At 33.6% G+C, this 19,780-nt stretch overlaps 1 protein-coding gene across 1 annotated transcript; it reads left to right on the top strand.

Moving 5' to 3' along the window:
* Positions 1 to 1,849: 1,849 nt before the first annotated feature.
* Positions 1,850 to 17,311, top strand: LOC117682191 (aldo-keto reductase family 1 member B7). The gene is made up of 10 exons (XM_034449299.2): positions 1,850 to 1,979; positions 3,066 to 3,233; positions 3,372 to 3,488; positions 14,416 to 14,487; positions 14,802 to 14,918; positions 15,257 to 15,369; positions 15,576 to 15,657; positions 15,897 to 15,980; positions 16,742 to 16,831; positions 17,016 to 17,311. The coding sequence occupies exons 1-10, from the start codon at positions 1,905 to 1,907 to the stop codon at positions 17,118 to 17,120; spliced, it is 1,023 nt and encodes a 340-aa protein (XP_034305190.2). The 5' UTR covers positions 1,850 to 1,904; the 3' UTR covers positions 17,121 to 17,311.
* The last annotated feature ends 2,469 nt before the right edge of the window (positions 17,312 to 19,780 follow it).

Raw genomic sequence — 19,780 nt, 5'->3', positions numbered from 1 at the left:
TTGCACCAATCTTGAATCACCCGTGCGTTGAATGTTATTAATTGGGCTATTCAATTAAATTTGCGAGCGACCCATGCCCACGTATACAAAAGAAAAAACTCCCAACTTCTCTGAGACAGACTCTTTTAAAAAGTAGAAAATGGAAAGACGTGTAGTATTCCAAACTATCATCTGTTTCTACGAACAACTAAAACAAAGCGAGTCTGTGAGTCGATTTGTTCCAAACTAAACTCTTGAAATTCCACAGGACATAAGAGAAATGTGGTGGATATAAGAAAGCAAGAGGCCAATAGGCCTTAACGGTCACCTGAGTACCACAGCCCATACACAAACTTGTCGAGGAGTCTCATTTAACAGAAAAATAGCATTAAGAACTTTAATTTGTAACTCACTTTTCCTGTTCCAGTTTTTGAATAATCAACCTGCGTAGACATGTAATCACCATTGGCATTTTTATGAAAATCAGTTTACATGATTGTACTGATTATCAGTAATTTTAGTTAGCCAATTATCACTTTACAATTAATTTACAAGTCTATTTGTTTACTTAGAAAGTTCAAAACCTGTTTTTGTTTCAAATGCTTTCACAATATCTGAACTTTGATATGCAGCTTCATTCTTTCTCTTTTCTAAATATGTAAGTTTACTCATTTCTTTCATTGAAATTCCTGAGGAGAATAAAATAATAAGACAAATATATACCCCCACCTCCCAGTCATAACCCTTGCCTTACACCTAGGTGACATGAAATATAATAAAAGTATAGATAACCCGTTAAACTATTTAGATGATACAGATATCATCTGTAAATACAGACTGTCCCGATGTATGATTACAGATCTATTTAGACGACTCGATGGTGACCCGAGAGGACCTACATTTGAGGACCGTACGGTTATTGAAAAAGTAGGCGGGGCCTAATTAAAACAGGCGTTATTTACCTGGAGTGACCAGGATCCGTCGAGGTGCTAATTGCTATACTCAATGGCATACATGGAACGTAAAAAATATTGAAAATATACTAGCTGTGATTAAATCTATCGGTTAAAAATTGATAACATGTAATTTAAATTCATTTAACTGAATATAATTCTTAATTTGACCTTCATAAATAATTCAGTTGCGGAAAAAGCAAGACTATAATTTAAGTCTTTGAACTGTCATCGCAATGTGGAACTCTTAAAAAATGATTTTCTAATCTTTATATTATCTCGAAAGTTTTACAACAAGCTTATTTTATATGTAATTGATGGAATGTTATTTTGTTAGAATCTTCTTCCACTATTCTCGCGGTAGTAGGCAAACTTTAAACAGACTAGATTTCCATACCTTTTTTTAAACATTACCATTCTACATAATTTGATACATTTTTTCCTTACATCAATTGCTCGTACGGTATTCACAACATGGTATTATAATATCTCTCTGTTGAACATTTTGTAAAAGTCAACGAGAACGCATGGTCGACATTCTTCGAGGAGATTCGAGCCGTTTTTTAATTCGTGAAAAAATAACTTCACACCTTGTACTTCTTCTACATAAACATTCATCTTTTCTCTTGGCCATTCTAATTTTGTTGGTCATCTCATCATTAGCATTTAATTCCCTCTTATTTATTTCCAACAACTAATACGTTTTTGTGTATCAAACGTTGGACATATTTCTCTTTGTGTCACGATCATGTTGGCCTTACAACTTATTTTATGTATATTTAATTGCAAAGCAAAAAAAAAACCCCTGTAAATCAAAATTTGATTTTATTGACAAGCAGCATATCATTGACCTCAATTCAGGTAAATTTTAGGGGAGGTGGCCTCAAGTTTCGTGCAGATAAATTGAGCGCGGTATGATAAAATTGACACTATAACACTGAATGTAAGTACTCAAACATAATCAGTTGAACAATGGATGATTCTCTCACCTCTGTAACGCTATCCAATGGGTTACATATGCCATCCGTAGGGCTAGGAACATGGCAGGTAGGTTTAAGTTACTTCTGAACAAATGAAAAATTTTTGAGTATTTTTTTGGGTCTGCTATTTTAACAGATCATAACCACAATTTACCGGTTGCCATTTTATTTTGATAGGTTGATAAGATTTTGTTACTTGATTGAGCATAACAATTTTAAATGTATTACAAATAAAAGGCTGTAAAGTCATTGAAAGATAATAAAAATTCTTATATGCTTATCAAGACATACTATGTTTGGCGTATGTTTACAACCGATAAAGACCATAGCACATATTTTCGTTGGGTTAAAATTTCGTTGTTTTTGAACCAAATAAAATTTCTTTGATTCAAACTGCCAACCCAAGTAACGAAATTAAATCCTTAACGAAAATTTCTGATTATACAATACATGATCGTCAATATAGCCGTCATTAGTGCAGTGAACATTCATCATGCATATGGTTGTATTGCAAACTATTACGCAGCGTAATAAAATTGTTTTTCCAAATACATGTACCATCGAGCGTCTGCATGCACAACACATTTTAAACTAAATTGACAAAATATTTTTTAAAGAAAACGGAAGAATCATTACTTTATTCATGATTTTAAAAAGGCACCTTAAGAATTTGCTGTTAATAGATGAATAAATTAGATATATGTAAATAGATTTATTAAACAGAACCAAAAATAATAGTCAGAATATTTTTATTTGTTGAAATAGATACATTATCAAAAATATTACTAGTAATATTAGACAGAAGTTAGATTTTAACAAGAACTTGAAACAAAATATGGCTGATACCAATCTCATAAAACTAAAATAAAAGATCATGAAAATGTTTAACTCTCTTTGAAAAACACTTATTTGCTTGGTTGAATTGTGGTAAGTAAATTGATTTAACGTTTAGAGCCAATTGATATCATATATCATGGCATGATTTTTTTCAATTGGAGACCGTTTTTATTGAATACTATTTCAGAAAAGATATTAAACACTGTAAAGAACCACCTCTAGAAAACTTTCTTTGACGTTCTTTATCAATATGTATATATCACTATATCAACGACGAGTAAAAGTAGCTTTCTATATATGACACTACTATTGACAGAGCCCGAAGGACGAGGTGAGAGTTGCGGTCCGTGCGGCACTGGACGCCGGATACCGACACATAGACACCGTCTACACCGACCTAAATGAAGACGCCATCGGTGAGGTTCTACAGGAATATATCAAGAGTGGAAAAGTGAAGAGAGAAGAATTGTTTATCGTTACCAAGGTAATGTACGAGGGACTCCGCATTGATTTAATGACAAAATGTGTCTTACGAAAAATTTAAAAGTAAAACATGTAACTCTTTTCGTAATTAAGAAAATCTGGATTGATGCCTAAGATAGTTTGTATTCTTTCTATAAAGCTACCAATGATTCATATGGAACCAACGCTGGTCAAGGGGTCCATTGAGATGAGTCTGAAGAAGCTACAGCTTGACTATGTGGACCTCTACCTAATTCACTTTCCTGTGCAGTTCGCTGTAAATGAATCTCACTAAGATGATTGTCATCTATCTAATATATATGTATGGAAGCACTTCCCACAAGACAAAACAGAATACAAGATGTAGACCTTTTTGTAATAATGTTTAGCGTGTTAATATGATTTTGAAAATATATATAAAAAAAACCACAATATTTTTCAGGTAGTTTGTAAACAAGTATTCATGTGATTTATTTTTCAGCACAAATACCTTTTATTCCCAACTATTTCTTCAAATTCAATATGCATTTCTAGTTATCGCGTAGTGATACTCCTACAATTTAGTCTACTATTGTTAGTGTTTATTTCGTTCATTTCTGCGTCCACCTAAATTACCCAAACAGAGCGGGCAATCGGTTTTTAGGACGCAGTTCGCAGTTCGCAGTTCGCAATTGAATAGTGAACTGCGTTCTATAGAACGCAGTTCGCAATTCAAAATTTAGTGCGATTGAATAGTGAACTGCGTTCTATAGAACGCAGTTCGCAATTCAAAATTTAGAATTCATATTTGGGGCCCGCTTGTCTTATATGCAATTGAATAGTGAACTGCGTTCTATAGAACGCAGTTCGCAATTCAAAATTTAGAATTCATACTTGGGGCCCGCTTGCCTTATATGCAATTGAATAGTGAACTGCGTTCTATAGAACGCAGTTCGCAATTCAAAATTTAGTGCGATTGAATAGTGAACTGCGTTCTATAGAACGCAGTTCGCAATTCAAAATTTAGAATTCATATTTGGGGCCCGCTTGCCTTATATGCAATTCAATAGTGAACTGCGTTCTATAGAACGCAGTTCGCAATTCAAAATTTAGAATTCATATTTGGGGCCCGCTTGCCTTATATGCAATTGAATAGTGAACTGCGTTCTATAGAACGCAGTTCGCAATTCAAAATTTAGAATTCATATTTGGGGCCCGCTTGCCTTATATGCAATTGAAAAGTGAACTGCGTTCTATAGAACGCAGTTCGCAATTCAAAATTTAGAATTCATACTTGGGGCCCGCTTGCCTTATATGCAATTCAATAGTGAACTGCGTTCTATAGAACGCAGTTCGCAATTCAAAATTTAGAATTCATATTTGGGACCCGCTTGCCTTATATGCAATTGAATAGTGAACTGCGTTCTATAGAACGCAGTTCGCAATTCAAAATTTAGAATTCATATTTGGGGCCCGCTTGCCTTATATGCAATTCAATAGTGAACTGCGTTCTATAGAACGCAGTTCGCAATTCAAAATTTAGAATTCATATTTGGGGCCCGCTTGCCTTATATGCAATTCAATAGTGAACTGCGTTCTATAGAACGCAGTTCGCAATTCAAAATTTAGAATTCATATTTGGGGCCCGCTTGCCTTATATGCAATTCAATAGTGAACTGCGTTCTATAGAACGCAGTTCGCAATTCAAAATTTAGAATTCATATTTGGGGCCCGCTTGCCTTATATGCAATTCAATAGTGAACTGCGTTCTATAGAACGCAGTTCGCAATTCAAAATTTAGAATTCATACTTGGGGCCCGCTTGCCTTATATGCAATTGAATAGTGAACTGCGTTCTATAGAACGCAGTTCGCAATTCAAAATTTAGAATTCATATTTGGGACCCGCTTGCCTTATATGCAATTGAATAGTGAACTGCGTTCTATAGAACGCAGTTCGCAATTCAAAATTTAGAATTCATATTTGGGGCCCGCTTGCCTTATATGCAATTGAATAGTGAACTGCGTTCTATAGAACGCAGTTCGCAATTCAAAATTTAGAATTCATATTTGGGGCCCGCTTGCCTTATATGCAATTCAATAGTGAACTGCGTTCTATAGAACGCAGTTCGCAATTCAAAATTTAGAATTCATATTTGGGGCCCGCTTGCCTTATATGCAATTCAATAGTGAACTGCGTTCTATAGAACGCAGTTCGCAATTCAAAATTTAGAATTCATACTTGGGGCCCGCTTGCCTTATATGCAATTGAATAGTGAACTGCGTTCTATAGAACGCAGTTCGCAATTCAAAATTTAGAATTCATACTTGGGGCCCGCTTGCCTTATATGCAATTGAATAGTGAACTGCGTTCTATAGAACGCAGTTCGCAATTCAAAATTTAGAAGTCATATTTGGGGCCCGCTTGCCTTATATGCAATTGAATAGTGAACTGCGTTCTATAGAACGCAGTTCGCAATTCAAAATTTAGAATTCATATTTGGGGCCCGCTTGCCTTATATGCAATTGAATAGTGAACTGCGTTCTATAGAACGCAGTTTGCAATTCAAATTTAGAATTCATATTTGGGTAGTTTTTAGCTCACCGAAACGAAGTCGGGGGGAGCTTATGCTATACCCTCGGCGTCGGCGTCGGCGTCCGAACCTGGTTAAAGTTTTTGTTGCAGGTCCAGTATCTAAGTTATTACTTGTCCTATCTTCACCAAACTTGCATGGATGATGCATCTTGACCTACTCATGGACTTGAAAGACCTGAATGCTGAATCAGGGCCATGAGTTTCAGATGCTGGAGGAGGTTAAGGTTTTTGGAGCAAGTTAGAGTTTTTGGTGCAGGTGCCCTTTGATAGAAATTTATAGGTTACTACTGGTCCTAACTTTACCAAACTTGCATGGATGGTGCATCTTATGATACTGATGCATCAGACATGCTTTAATGTTGAATCTGAGCCTTAGGTTTCAGATGCTGGATGAGGTTAAGGTTTTTAGAGCTGGTTAACGTTTTTGGAGCAGGTGCCCTTTGATGATTATATCTTAGTTATTACTGGTCCTAACTTCACTAAATTTGCATAGATGGTGCGTCTTATGATACTGATATACCTGGCAGGCTTGAATGCTGAATCTGAGCCATAGGTTTCAGATGCTGGATGAGGTTAAGGTTTTTAGAGCTGGTTACCGTTTTTGGAGCAGGTGCCCTTTGATGATTATATCTTAGTTATTACTGGTCCTAACTTCACTTAATTTGCATAGATGGTGCGTCTTATGATACTGATATACCTGGCAGGCTTGAATGCTGAATCTGAGCCATAGGTTTCAGATGCTGGATGAGGTTAAGGTTTTAAGAACTGGTTAAAGTTTTTGGAGCAGGTGCCCTTCGATGATTATATCTTAGTTATTACTGGTCCTAACTTCACCAAACTTGCATAGATGGTGTGTCGTATGATACTGATGCCTCTGACAGGAAGGAATGCCGAATCTGAGCCATAAGTTTCGGATGCTGGATGAGGTTAAGGTTTTTAGAGCTGGTTAAAGTTTTGGAGCAGGTGCCCTTTGATGATTATAACTTAGTTATCACTGGTCTTAACTTCACCAAACTTATATGGATGGTGCGTCTTATAATACTGATGCACCTGACAGGCATGAATGCTGAATCTGAGCCATAGGTTTCGGATGCTGAAGGAGGTTAAGGTTTTAAGAGTTTGTTAAAGTTTTTGGAGCAGGTGCCCTCTGATGATTATATTTTAGTTATTACTGGTCCTAACTTCATAAAACTTGCATGGATGATACGTCTTATGATACTGATGCACCTGGCAGGCTTGAATGCTGAATCTGAGGCGTATGTTTCGGATGCTGGATGGGATTTGTTTTTTTGGAACAGGTCACAAATTTTATAGATAATAGCTTGCATAGTTGATTTAACTATAATATTAATGAACTGCAGAGGTAGCTTCAGATGCAGATCTCCATTATCAAAGTTGCTAAAAAAAATTATCCTATCTAAAACCTGCTTGATAGATGTGTTCGTTGTTAAATGATATAATATGATTCCTATGATATAGTATTGTATGATATGATACACTATTGTTTTATATGATACAATATTATATCATATATTATATTGTAAAAAGTTATATGATACGATATGATATTGTATCAATTTTTTTTGTACATTATATGATATTGTATTGTGATATTGTTATGTATAGTATTGTTTATTATGATACAATATTGTATAATATGATATTGTATAATATCACATATATTATATTTTATCACATGCTATTTCATATGATATTGCAACATAATATAGTATCATATGATATGATATTGTATAATATATATCATATCATATGATACGATATTGTATAAAATGAGATTGGTTTATATAATATATTATTATATCAATATATGAAAATGTATTATATGATATTGTATAATGTGATATTGTATCATATAATACAATAAAGTATACTATGATATTGTATGATATAATATAGTACTATATCACATGATATTGTATCAATTGATATGATACAATGTTGTAGCTAATTTTATTGTATCATATGATACAATATCCTACATTGTATTAAATATGATACAATATCATACAATGCAATATCATGCTATAATATTATACAGTATAATATTGTGATGCATTATGTGATATGATATTGTATCATATATTATTATAATGTATCATATCATATCAATATCATAATATATTATGATATTGTATTATGTGATCAAATACAATAATGTATAACAAGATACAATGTCATATCATATGTTACAATATCATATTTCATCATTATTTATTACAGTATTTTATTGTAATATATGATATATATTGTACTGGTATCATAGGATGCAATATAGTATTTTATATTATCGTATTGATAAACATTGTATCATATAATACCCTATGAAATGAACATATGATTATTATACAATTTTTATTATATGATATTGTTATACGATATTTTGTCAATACAGTATCCATGTATATCCAAGATCATTAACTATGATTTTCAAATAATATGATAAAGGTGGTCTCATAAAGGTGATTCCTCAAAAAGGTGATCCCTCGTCTCGGTGAGCTTTGTAATCTGTTATTACCTATGTTTAAGAATCGGGCTTATATGCAATTGAATAGTGAACTGCGTTCTATCTAGAAAGCAATTCGCAAATCAAAATTTAGAATTCATATTCGGGACCTGAATTTTTCAGGGGCATCTACTAGTGGTATTTCACTACCACTGTGAAAATATGGTGATGCAGTTATCTATAGTTTCTGAGAATCGGGCTTATATGCAATTGAATACTGTAGTTTCATTGATATTCAAGGGCATCAATTTTCGTGGATAAAGTGAAAATCACAATATCAAGTATACGTAAATTAGTGGCCAATGAACCTATCAATACAAAATGTTAATTAAAATTGCACTTCAATGAATATTTAATTTCGTGGATCAACTAAACAATGATCCACGAAATTCATATCCTTATCTAGTGACACACTAATAACTATATTTTTATTCATATGCACTGATAATAAATGAAAATAATATATATATTTCAAAGTACATTTTATTTATTTTTTTATCCATGCTTGCGTGCATGCATATTTCAGCATGCGCAGTCTAATATTTCCGGACACGACTTCCTACTAGACTGTGAAACTTGCAAAGTTGCGTTAGCGCGACGGCGTGTTAAGCAAAGTTGTGTTAGCGCGACGGCGTGTTGAGCAAAGTTGTGTTAGCGCGACGGCGTGTTGTGCAAAGTTGCGTTAGCGCGACGGTGTGTTGTGTACATGTGTTAGCACAATGTCTCGTTTATCTGAACGCGATATCGCGCTAATGCAAATGGCCCTATCCGGACACCATACAGATCTCAAAAACTATAAATTACTGCATCACCAAATTTCACAGTGGTAGTGAAATACCACTAGTAGATGCCCCTGAAAATTTCGGGCCCCAAAAATGAATTGCGAACTGCGTTCTAGAACGCAGTTCACTATTCAATTGCATATAAGGCAAGCGGGCCCCAAATATAAATTCTAAATTTTGAATCGCGAACTGCATTCTAGATAGAACGCAGTTCACTATTCAATTGCATATAAGGCAATCGGGCCCCAAATATGAATTCTAGATTTTGAATTGCGAACTGCGTTCTAGATAGAACGCAGTTCACTCTTCAATTGCATATAAGGCAAGCGGGCCCCAAGTATGAATTCTAAATTTTGAATTGCGAACTGCGTTCTATAGAACGCAGTTCACTATTCAATTGCATATAAGGCAAGCGGGCCCCAAATATGAATTCTAGATTTTGAATTGCGAACTGCGTTCTATAGAACGCAGTTCACTATTCAATTGCATATAAGGCAAGCGGGCCCCAAGTATGAATTCTAAATTTTGAATTGCGAACTGCGTTCTATAGAACGCAGTTCACTATTCAATTGCATATAAGGCAAGCGGGCCCCAAGTATGAATTCTAAATTTTGAATTGCGAACTTCGTTCTATAGAACGCAGTTCACTATTCAATTGCATATAAGGCAAGCGGGCCCCAAATATGAATTCTAAATTTTGAATTGCGAACTGCGTTTTATAGAACGCAGTTCACTATTCAATTGCATATAAGGCAAGCGGGCCCCAAATATGAATTCTAAATTTTGAATTGCGAACTGCGTTCTATAGAACGCAGTTCACTATTCAATTGCATATAAGGCAAGCGGGCCCCAAGTATGAATTCTAAATTTTGAATTGCGAACTGCGTTCTATAAAACGCAGTTCACTATTCAATTGCATATAAGGCAAGCGGGCCCCAAGTATGAATTCTAAATTTTGAATTGCGAACTGCGTTCTATAGAACGCAGTTCACTATTCAATTGCATATAAGGCAAGCGGGCCCCAAGTATGAATTCTAAATTTTGAATTGCGAACTGCGTTCTATAGAACGCAGTTCACTATTCAATTGCATATAAGGCAAGCGGGCCCCAAATATAAATTCTAAATTTTGAATCGCGAACTGCATTCTAGATAGAACGCAGTTCACTATTCAATTGCATATAAGGCAATCGGGCCCCAAATATGAATTCTAGATTTTGAATTGCGAACTGCGTTCTAGATAGAACGCAGTTCACTCTTCAATTGCATATAAGGCAAGCGGGCCCCAAGTATGAATTCTAAATTTTGAATTGCGAACTGCGTTTTATAGAACGCAGTTCACTATTCAATTGCATATAAGGCAAGCGGGCCCCAAATATGAATTCTAGATTTTGAATTGCGAACTGCGTTCTATAGAACGCAGTTCACTATTCAATTGCATATAAGGCAAGCGGGCCCCAAATATGAATTCTAAATTTTGAATTGCGAACTGCGTTCTATAGAACGCAGTTCACTATTCAATTGCATATAAGGCAAGCGGGCCCCAAGTATGAATTCTAAATTTTGAATTGCGAACTTCGTTCTATAGAACGCAGTTCACTATTCAATTGCATATAAGGCAAGCGGGCCCCAAGTATGAATTCTAAATTTTGAATTGCGAACTGCGTTCTATAGAACGCAGTTCACTATTCAATTGCATATAAGGCAAGCGGGTCCCAAATATGAATTCTAAATTTTGAATTGCGAACTGCGTTCTATAGAACGCAGTTCACTATTCAATTGCATATAAGGCAAGCGGGTCCCAAATATGAATTCTAAATTTTGAATTGCGAACTGCGTTCTATAGAACGCAGTTCACTATTCAATTGCATATAAGGCAAGCGGGCCCCAAATATGAATTCTAGATTTTGAATTGCGAACTGCGTTCTATAGAACGCAGTTCACTATTCAAATGCATATAAGGCAATCGGGCCCCAAATATGAATTCTAGATTTTGAATTGCGAACTGCGTTCTAGATAGAACGCAGTTCACTCTTCAATTGCATATAAGGCAAGCGGGCCCCAAGTATGAATTCTAAATTTTGAATTGCGAACTGCGTTCTATAGAACGCAGTTCACTATTCAAATGCATATAAGGCAATCGGGCCCCAAATATGAATTCTAGATTTTGAATTGCGAACTGCGTTCTAGATAGAACGCAGTTCACTCTTCAATTGCATATAAGGCAAGCGGGCCCCAAGTATGAATTCTAAATTTTGAATTGCGAACTGCGTTCTATAGAACGCAGTTCACTATTCAATTGCATATAAGGCAAGCGGGCCCCAAATATGAATTCTAAATTTTGAATAATTTATTGCGAACTGCGTTCTAGATAGAACGCAGTTCACTATTCAACAATTTGAATTGCGAACTGCGTTCTAGATAGAACGCAGTTCACTATTCAATTGCATATAAGGCAAGCGGGCCCCAAATATGAATTCTAGATTTTGAATTGCGAACTGCGTTCTAGATAGAACGCAGTTCACTATTCAATTGCATATAAGGCAAGCGGGCCCCAAATATGAATTCTAAATTTTGAATTGCGAACTGCGTTTTATAGAACGCAGTTCACTATTCAATTGCATATAAGGCAAGCGGGCCCCAAATATGAATTCTAAATTTTGAATTGCGAACTGCGTTCTATAGAACGCAGTTCACTATTCAATTGCATATAAGGCAAGCGGGCCCCAAGTATGAATTCTAAATTTTGAATTGCGAACTGCGTTCTATAGAACGCAGTTCACTATTCAATTGCATATAAGGCAAGCGGGCCCCAAATATGAATTCTAAATTTTGAATAATTTATTGCGAACTGCGTTCTAGATAGAACGCAGTTCACTATTCAACAATTTGAATTGCGAACTGCGTTCTAGATAGATCGCAGTTCACTATTCAATTGCATATAAGGCAAGCGGGCCCCAAATATGAATTCTAGATTTTGAATTGCGAACTGCGTTCTAGATAGAACGCAGTTCACTATTCAATTGCATATAAGGCAAGCGGGCCCCAAATATGAATTCTAAATTTTGAATTGCGAACTGCGTTTTATAGAACGCAGTTCACTATTCAATTGCATATAAGGCAAGCGGGCCCCAAATATGAATTCTAAATTTTGAATTGCGAACTGCGTTCTATAGAACGCAGTTCACTATTCAATTGCATATAAGGCAAGCGGGCCCCAAGTATGAATTCTAAATTTTGAATTGCGAACTGCGTTCTATAGAACGCAGTTCACTATTCAATTGCATATAAGGCAAGCGGGCCCCAAATATGAATTCTAAATTTTGAATAATTTATTGCGAACTGCGTTCTAGATAGAACGCAGTTCACTATTCAACAATTTGAATTGCGAACTGCGTTCTAGATAGATCGCAGTTCACTATTCAATTGCATATAAGGCAAGCGGGCCCCAAATATGAATTCTAGATTTTGAATTGCGAACTGCGTTCTATAGAACGCAGTTCACTATTCAATTGCATATAAGGCAAGCGGGCCCCAAATATGAATTCTAAATTTTGAATTGCGAACTGCGTTTTATAGAACGCAGTTCACTATTCAATTGCATATAAGGCAAGCGGGCCCCAAATATGAATTCTAAATTTTGAATTGCGAACTGCGTTCTATAGAACGCAGTTCACTATTCAATTGCATATAAGGCAAGCGGGCCCCAAGTATGAATTCTAAATTTTGAATTGCGAACTGCGTTCTATAAAACGCAGTTCACTATTCAATTGCATATAAGGCAAGCGGGCCCCAAGTATGAATTCTAAATTTTGAATTGCGAACTGCGTTCTATAGAACGCAGTTCACTATTCAATTGCATATAAGGCAAGCGGGCCCCAAGTATGAATTCTAAATTTTGAATTGCGAACTGCGTTCTATAGAACGCAGTTCACTATTCAATTGCATATAAGGCAAGCGGGCCCCAAGTATGAATTCTAAATTTTGAATTGCGAACTGCGTTCTATAGAACGCAGTTCACTATTCAATTGCATATAAGGCAAGCGGGCCCCAAATATGAATTCTAAATTTTGAATTGCGAACTGCGTTCTATAGAACGCAGTTCACTATTCAATCGCACTAAATTTTGAATTGCGAACTGCGTTCTATAGAACGCAGTTCACTATTCAATTGCGAACTGCGAACTGCGAACTGCGTTCTAAAAACCGATTGCCAACAGAGCGTGTTGCTGACGCTCTTGTGGTTTTATAGGAAAAAGTCTGCGAGAACTCTTTTATGAAATAATGAATTATCGAGTTACAATAAAATTCCAAATTAAAACACACAAGGTAGATAAATTTATAAAGAAACTGCATGTAATGGTCATGAATTGACTTCCAATGGTAGGAAATGATAACAATAATGTTTGTGCTTCAACAGTGAAACAAGTGCATGAGAGAAACATACATCCAAGTTTTAACCGCGAAAAAAAAAATAATTTATGAAGGTCCGACCTTAGATATATATGTGAGCGTTAGTCCAAATAACAGGTTTTTAAAATGGTTTCAGTTTATCAGACATTTATCTTTCTAATGTTTTTATATGTAGATGTAACTTTTTGATATGCAAAGCTAAGCAAGAATTATTGTATATATATATTTTTTAAGATAAGACGTGTTTAAACGTTCATTGCTCAATAAATTGAAAAATCTGAATTAAACTTATCCCCTTAGTCAAATATCTAATCATATACTGTGGTTTCATCAATATATGTTGAATACCAATTTTCGTTGATTTCGTTGCTAAGTTTATCCTTGAAATTAAATATTCATTGAACTGCAATTTCTACTTATATTTTGTATTGAGACGTTCATTGGCCACGAATTTACGTATCCTTGAAACTGTGATTTTCACTTTATCCACGAAAATAGATACCCTTGAATATTAATCAAACAACAGTACTATTTTATTATTGTCTGATATGTTAGATTTAAAGAATCTCTTCGGGTCTCTAAAACTGCTAAGCTAACCTAGACTTTTGGTGTTCATCATCGACAACTAAAAAGAAGACATTGGTCAATTTTACATCACAGCCCCCAAATCACTTCAGCTGATATGCAGAAATTGACGCGATTTTGAAAATAAACATAATCTTTTACTTACTGAAAAAAATTGAATGGAATCAAATTGGTACTAGTAAGCATTGACTTTTCAAAATGACTTGATAGGTAAAGTTGACTTAAATCCATCCCCATTATATTATAATCTCTAATTACAAAAACTTTGTACATTTGGCTGATCAATCATTGTTTTGAAATGGATTCTGTATCAATATTTTTGTTTTTCAGTATGAAGGCCCCGTTACGGAGGCAGGTTTATTAAAGGTAGCGGAGAAGACAGACTTGACAGGAACGTGGAAAGTTGGTATATTTTTTTTTGTATTTATCATGAACGTGCAAGACAGTAAGCAAAGCGTATGCATATGTGTTAAATATATTTACTCAAAGTTGTCCCCCTAAACGTCTATGATATGAAGAATTCACCTCCCTAATTCGAACGGAAAATGGTCGCATGGAATAAATGAAAAAAAAAAACTTATTTACTAATTTTTGTTGACAATATGTTAGAAGGAAGTGATATTTGAAATGATTATTACATGTATATTGATCAATAAAATACATTTGACTAAACATGGCATTACCATCTTTTTTTGAAATTTATTTGCTTATTGTAGGCTATGGAAGAACTTGTTGACCTAGGGTTAACGAAATCGCTCGGTGTGTCCAACTTCAATATTTCACAGATTGAAAGAATTTGCAAGATAGCTAAACACAAACCAGTCATCAACCAGGTTAAATTGAATAATCATCTTAACTTTGATGTACAAAGGAAATATCTCATTATACATGTTAAACGTACACAGTTTACAACGATTATGGTCAATGTTAAAATATCTAAAAGAAAAAAAAATCTTTGTTCTAAATACCATTTTTGGTGACCTTTAATTTTCTGTAAATCGATTGACTCAATTGAATTAAAATTAAACATTAAAGATCAGTTATGTTCTACATTCATTGGGATGTAAATTTATTTCGTCAACACTATTCACGAATTTGACCGCTCTGAAATATGCTGACGATACAGTACGTGGAATCGAAACAAAGCATTTCAAGGAAATTTTTCTTGCAGGTGGAATGTCACATCTATCTTCCACAGAATGAGCTCTTTGATGCTTGTAAAAAGCTTGGTTTGGCAGTTACAGCTTATGCTCCATTGGGTTCGCCAGGAAGAATTAAGCAATTGTATGTATTATATAAGTATTTTCTCTTATTTTCATGCATAAATTATGTGATAAAGACTTTGTATTTTATTATATTAAAATAATACTTTCAAATACAATAAAAAACTGTTATTTTATCTGCTCAAATATACATATTAAACAGTACAATTTTTTTCTGGTGATGTTTAAAAAATGTCTAATCATAGTATATTTTCGAAAAATATAAAGGATAGAAAAGGATGATCCCGTTGTTTTAGAGGATCCTGTTATTAGGAAAATTGCCAAGAGATACAGCAAATCTACTGCACATGTTCGTAAAAAAACCACGTTTATTGCAAAAAAGTTATTATACTTTCAAAATAAACAATGAGAAATAAAACTGTCAAATTTAACACTTAAAGATAGTGCTAGTTTAGATTGACATTTTTAAATTGAAAAAATACATTGTTTTATTAGATTAATATTTCTATGATATGTACCAAACAAGCAACTGCAATCCGCCTTAAGTTCCTATCTACTTATATCCATACAAGATATGTGTTCTTTTAGATACTGCTTCGTAATCTTCTTCAAAGAGGCATAATTGTGATTCCAAAGAGTGTGACCCCTCACAGAATTCGCAGTAACATTCAGGTATATTAATATCGTCTTAAAAATGTAATCTAGATGTTGTTCAAAATTAGGATAAATGTAGTATTTTTTTACGTTCCTGCAAAACGAATGTCAACTAGTGGTTTTTTCGCAAGTGAATGTTGGTTATCTTGCAAATGAAAAGAACACTTTGTGTCAGGATGTCTTCAATATGTGATGGCAAGTGGATAACTTTAAAAAGAGAAACAAAGAACATAAAAACCCCATATATAAATAATCTTCGACATACCATGATATTAGCGATATCAACATATCACATATACATTTAGTTGCCCTGATCAAAATACATACGGTTATTTGTGTTATTATAAATAGTGTACGTTATTTATTGCTAAATATAAATATCACATTTTGTATACACAGGAATTTTTTTTTCTAATTGTTGAAAGCATCATATGTGTGTGTGTGTGTGTGTGTGTGTGTGTGTGTGTGTGTGTGTGTGTGTTCTCTGTATGTTCATCTCATGACGGATGCTTAAATCCAGAAAGCACAAGTGAAATAGAAAATTTTGGAACTATGCATATTTTTTTCTTTTTTGATTATTTATACTGAGTGATATTATATCATTTTTTGGCGTTTGACCACATTATCCACGTAAATATATGCCGTTTTGAAGAAATCGTAATTACTGTATTTTATGGTATGATTTATGTAGAATTTAAAATTTCCTGTCTTTAACTCTTTCTGTGTTTGTCATCCATAAATATGTGAATTATGAATAAAACAACATTTTACTCTTTCAGGTGTTTGATTTTTCTCTAACAAAGGAAGAAATGGATGAAATAGCAGGCATTAAAACAAAAACACGTTTTTTTTGGCGCTTTGGTAAACAGGTAAGTTCAGCTAAATCCCCTTTTTTGAAATATAAGAATGTGATATAACATATGTATTACATGTATGTAAATATATCTTAGTATATATTACATACATAAATAAAAATTTGATAAAACGTCAGAAATAATCAAACAATGGTTTACAGTAATGAACTGTATATCTAATTTGATTTTTTTTTTTTAGCTTTTTAGATCACCCAGAGCGACCCTGGTGAAAAATTGTAGCATAAAAACGAAAGTTGGTTTGAAATTCTCTTTAACGTATCTGTATATGTATTACAACTGTTGAACAATCAAATTCTAGATTGATCTTAAAATGACACAGTGACCCTAAAGGCAATTCACTTTCACTTTAGGCAAATAAATTGCCATTCTAATAGAGATTTTTAATTTTCTGGGATTTTGGACAAATTCTGATATTCACAATCTATCATGGTGGTATTTGTGTTGTTTTGTGTTAAACCAAATAAGAAATGAACATTTTTGGGTGTATATATATATATATATATATATATATATATATATATATATATATATATATATATATATATATATATATATATATACCATCTCTGTTGTTTAAAGTGTATCATTTAAATGAAATATGTATATAAACATTGTGTATTTAAAATTTATATTTGGCCTAGTTAGTTAGTGATTCAGGCGTCATGATGTCAATTAACATAATCCTTTTTTATAAAGATGCGTTTTTGTATCCGATATTGTTGTTGGTTTTTATTGGAATCATGGAAGAGTATTGTTATTATTTCTATTACAAGAGACTTCTGAACATTTAATATTACAGGCTTAAAAAGAATTCTTAATCATTGACATCTCGAGTAGTTTTAATGTGTAAAGAATATAGATATATTTACACATTTCCCATATGTTTACATTGGAAATCTGTGACGTTCAATTTTCAATATCCACTTCTTAAGAAAAAAAATGTTTCTCCACGGTTTCCGACACTATATATTTTGTCGCGGAACCTAACTAAATAACATGTAAATATGGCTGTTTCAGGTATGTTTCATATCCCTGACTAAGAGCGCAAATATTAGCTTTATAGCGACGATACACAAAATTTCATACAAATAGACATCAGTATGAAAAAATAAATATAAGCAATAACACCAAGCCTGAGCACGGCGTACAAATATATATACACGTCATCAGGCATTTATTATTGTAAAAAAAAAATGAAACTAAACGTTTCATTTATATTTACATTACCGATTTGATATTTGATTATTTATAAAAAAAAGTTGTTAAATCACATCTATTCGTTAATAAAAAGAGTAACTTCGACTAAGTTTTCCGCAGATGCGAACTAAATAACATGTTTTATATGACTGTTCCATCTGTTATTCATATCCATGACAAAGAGCGTATACATGTTATGGATTTTTAAAAAGCGACGAAACGCAAATATTTCATTGAAATAAACATCAATATATTTATAAGCATTGGATGCTTTTTTTTTTGTTATCATTCGTGTACCCAAATTATCATATCAATTTGTCTGTGTGACCATGTGTTATAGAACTGACAATATCCAAAAATAAGCATCCAATGCTTAAATAATACAGTTTTTAAAGGACCCCAATGTCAAAATAATTTAATATCAAAACTGTATAACGTAAAAATTGAAAACGTATACTTGATAACTGATTTGATTAAGATTGTGTTCTAGGTGTACGTATCCATGCTTTTACAAATTCACGTTTAATATATGAAAATTACACACACAAAAAACCGTTTGGAAATGTTTAGCTGAAGGTCGAGCAGAAATGAGTTTCTCACTTAAGTGATAATTAAGCTTGTTAATGCTGGGTCAGAAATGAAAATAAATGAATAAACACGTACCTAAATCAGACCTAGGTGCGACATATATACATGTACATGTTTCATTAATATGAACCCAGCAACATTTTACAGTACTATTATATGGTTAAAGAGATCGTGACGCTATGTTTGTGAATTTAAATGAAGGGTGCGGGAGACAAATATCTCCAGCTGTAGTCAGCATGAAGTATGCAGGTAAGATAGATAGACTTTCTCTCTTTTCGAAGTCAACACACAATTTTATATAAATATACTGATTGATGTCGCCGGTTTATAAAAATTAGAATTTCGCTTTGATAGTTAAAATTCTAAATGCCTGAACACAAAACTGAGTAATAAAGTCCGATATTACATGCAGTAAGTCCCAAATTTAGCTGCGAGTCCAAAGAACAAGGGACGTTATTAGCCGTATTTGGCCGCAAAATTTATCATATTTTCAACGTCTTAGTTTTGTTTTTTGATGTGGTGCATTTTACTAAGTTCGATACTGGCTAAATTCTACAGGCACCAAAATGACGTCATTTTTCATTATGACGTCACTAGTGTACGCTGAACATGGAATGATCTCCAAAAATCGTTATAATATGTATCTATCGACAAACCCTGGGTATTGTATGTCTGGTAAACCTCGATATCATTAAAAAAAATATAACGACCTTTCAGACTGAAGTTCGTCTACAAACTGCAGCGGATCCTAATTCATGATTGATAAATATATCTATGCTATATTTTTTCCTCGATTATTTGATCAAGAACCATGCATCATTTGTCTTGTGTATTACAATTAAAACAAAAACATGTAAAATATCGGTCAATATAAATCAGATTCAATTCAATAAATCCTACTACTGGTAGAAAACAAAGATATTATGTTTAATTTTATCAGCAAATGCATATTTAAATGCACGCAAACGACTGTCTTCTATCCATGCAAGAGTAAGGATATAAATCAAGCAGAACCTTTCCAACAATATTCGTAAAAAATAACTGCGTTGTGTTTTTCGTGAAGAATATATGAAGGTCAAGTCCAAATAGTAGAGCAAATATTTATTCTTAGTATGACAAAAGACTAATTCCTTTCTTTCCTATGCAGGACAAGAAGTG

The sequence above is a fragment of the Magallana gigas genome, chromosome 4 (assembly GCF_963853765.1).
Source record: "Magallana gigas chromosome 4, xbMagGiga1.1, whole genome shotgun sequence".
NCBI classification, from domain to species: domain Eukaryota; kingdom Metazoa; phylum Mollusca; class Bivalvia; order Ostreida; family Ostreidae; genus Magallana; species Magallana gigas.
The sequence above is the reverse complement of the archived record's forward strand: the minus strand, read 5'-3'. Positions and strand labels throughout refer to the sequence as shown.

Excerpts from the sequence above, each read along its gene's own strand:
- LOC117682191 (XM_034449299.2), top strand. The coding sequence starts at position 1,905 with ATGGATGATTCTCTCACCTCTGTAACGCTATCCAATGGGTTACATATG. Across the intron at positions 15,370-15,575 it reads CCAGGAAGAATTAAGCAATT|GATAGAAAAGGATGATCCCG; the intron begins GTATGTATTATA and ends AAAAATATAAAG. Across the intron at positions 15,658-15,896 it reads ACAGCAAATCTACTGCACAT|ATACTGCTTCGTAATCTTCT; the intron begins GTTCGTAAAAAA and ends GTGTTCTTTTAG.